Source organism: Arachis duranensis, chromosome 3 (assembly GCF_000817695.3).
Source record: "Arachis duranensis cultivar V14167 chromosome 3, aradu.V14167.gnm2.J7QH, whole genome shotgun sequence".
NCBI classification, from domain to species: Eukaryota; Viridiplantae; Streptophyta; class Magnoliopsida; order Fabales; family Fabaceae; genus Arachis; species Arachis duranensis.
Genome location: NC_029774.3, coordinates 128,028,501 through 128,031,079, shown reverse-complemented (window position 1 = coordinate 128,031,079; position 2,579 = coordinate 128,028,501). Strand labels below are relative to the sequence as shown.

General features: G+C 24.1%; 1 protein-coding gene across 1 annotated transcript in view; it reads right to left on the bottom strand.

Annotated features, from left to right (window-relative positions):
- LOC127745603 (uncharacterized) overlaps nucleotides 1–2,579 on the bottom strand; it is a 6,782-nt gene that overhangs the window by 1,511 nt on the left and 2,692 nt on the right. Inside the window, exon 4 of the mRNA XM_052258540.1 lies at nucleotides 4–191. Coding sequence (XP_052114500.1) covers nucleotides 4–191 — 188 coding nt within the window. The remainder of the gene's footprint in view (nucleotides 1–3; nucleotides 192–2,579) is intronic.

Here is a 2,579-nt window from a genome sequence, read left to right as displayed (position 1 = left end):
AACGATTCTGGAAGTCTGTGCACATCAGTACGTTGGTTTAAATTAACCACGTATTCATGATGTGTAGTCTTGAAGTAACCCTTATTGAGTCCAACACCAAAATATCTTATTTGGTAAGATATTCCTTCCTCCAGCAAATTCACGAATCGAGACACAAAAGCCTTCTTAACTGAGGCGTGTATTTTTCCTCCCTAGAATTAATGAACAAAAAAAACGATTAGATGGGAATAAACAAATAAATTTAAAATATAAATAATATAAATTTTAAATAAAATAGAAAAATATTAGTAGAAAACTCACGTCTTCATCAAGCCAAACCATCTCAATTGAGTATGACAGTGGAGAATTTTCGTAACTTGGTAGTGTCCATAACCGTATCACTCGTATACGTACACACAAATTATCGATTGTAGGATTAATGTCAGCAATTTTGTGAATACTAGCCATTAGAATAAATAGAGAGATTTTGGATATATGTAAAGAAAGGGATTGATGTACTTTAAATTGTGGTGCTTTACATCTCTCGTAACTTATACTTTTATAGTTGCATCATAACTAATATTTTTTAAATTTGGTTGACTTTAATTTAAAATTTAAAAATAACAAACTAAATAAAACAACCTAAACTTAAAATTTGAAAATAACAACTTAAACAAATAATAATTTAAAAATTTCAACATAACGTAAATTTTTATAATAATATAATAATATAATAATATTAGTACATAATAATCGAAGAATAATTAACATATATTTTTTTAAAACTCTAAATTTCTTTAAAAAAATTTATGTAGCTGCAATTTAAAAAAAATTCAAATTTTAAAAAATAATGCTAAAAAGAATTAACAGATATTTAAAAAATAGTGTTATAATATAAAAAAGAACAACCTAAGTAAAATCTAAATAAAATTTAAAAAATAACAACTTAAATAAAATAATTTGAAATTTAAAAAATAACAACCTAAGTAAAACAACCCAAACAAATAAAATAATTTAAAATTTAAAAAATAACAACCTATGTAAAACAACCCAAACTTAAAATTTGAAAATAACAACTTAAGCAAATAATAATTTATAATTTATAAATATAAATCTAAAAATTTCTAGTGATGACACGTAAGCAAATAAACTCCCAAACTTAACGTATGAGCGCCACGTCAGCAAATTGGCTCCCCATTTGTATTCCTATAAAGATAAAGATTTTTATACTTATCAGTGTTAAAAATTATTGTTAATAATTATTTTTAACACTGATAATAACTAATTGTAATATTTTTGGCTATGCACGCTTCTTCTAATTTTTTAGTATCTAAATTTGAATTAGATGTACTTGCTCCTGTAATCATTAGAGATAATACATCAAGTAATTTATATTATAAAAAAAATGAATATATGTTAAATATTTGAATCAGCTGAATTATGAATATATATTATGAAGGTAATATTAAAGATAAAAGAAGTAAAATTTTAGCTTTGTGATAATTACAATCTATCATGCTTATCTTACCATGTCTCTTTTGAAGTAGCATAGTCTTCCTATTCAGTCTTGCATCCCTTTGCAATCTAATTCGATTTGTGTACTCTAATGAAACTATAATAATTATGTAGCATATACCAAAGATTGTTTTTAATAGACCAATTGAAAAGTTAAATGTTTGGTCTTTAAGTAATAAAAGCATATTAACATACGCTGGCTTTGTAATTGGTCGATATGGTTTGATGTTTGTTGAAGATATTGCTGACTTGTCTGATGACATGGGCTATCATATGCTTCACGTGTGATACCCGAATTACTAATATCACTAATATTGGAACATCGTTCTTTTTCATCTACAGAGTGTAGATTAGTAGTTGGAGACCTTGATCGATATGGTGTTGGATTATTACCTAATAAGATAACTCGAGATATTATTTTTGAACATATTTTCTGTTAAAGTTTATAATTGAATAAATAGTAGAAAAATCAAAATACATAAAGTGCATGTCACATAAGCAAGTTCCAAAAAAAAAAATCTAAAAATAAATCTGTATTAATACTATTTGTAATGTTCGACAACACCGACTCAAAATGCACACCATTGAAACTATCACTCGAATTTCCTGTAATTTTTTCGTAAACAAATTTAGTAACATATTACGAAGACAATGTAAATTAATAATTTATTACTTGTCAATAGCTAAATAATATATAGAAAATATTGTATTTTATGGGCTTTCATTCGGCCAAACTACTCATGACATGTTAGTTATTTTGTATACCCAATAAAAACTAAATATATAGAACTGACATACTTAAAAATACCAAATAAAAAAATATATTATTCTAACCTAAAAAAATGATAAAATAATTAATTATTTTTTTATATGAAATCTACCTTGAAATGTGCTTCACTTTGTATTTTCTTTGTCTTTTAATATCAATTTTCTCTTCAATATAATCTTGCTTCTCTTTGGACTTCTTGCATCTTTCAATATATACCTAAAAATATCAAATAAATAAATTTTTTAACTAATTAAAAATATATATACATTATACATAATACATTTTTATTATCAAATTTTTTATATTATTAAAAAAA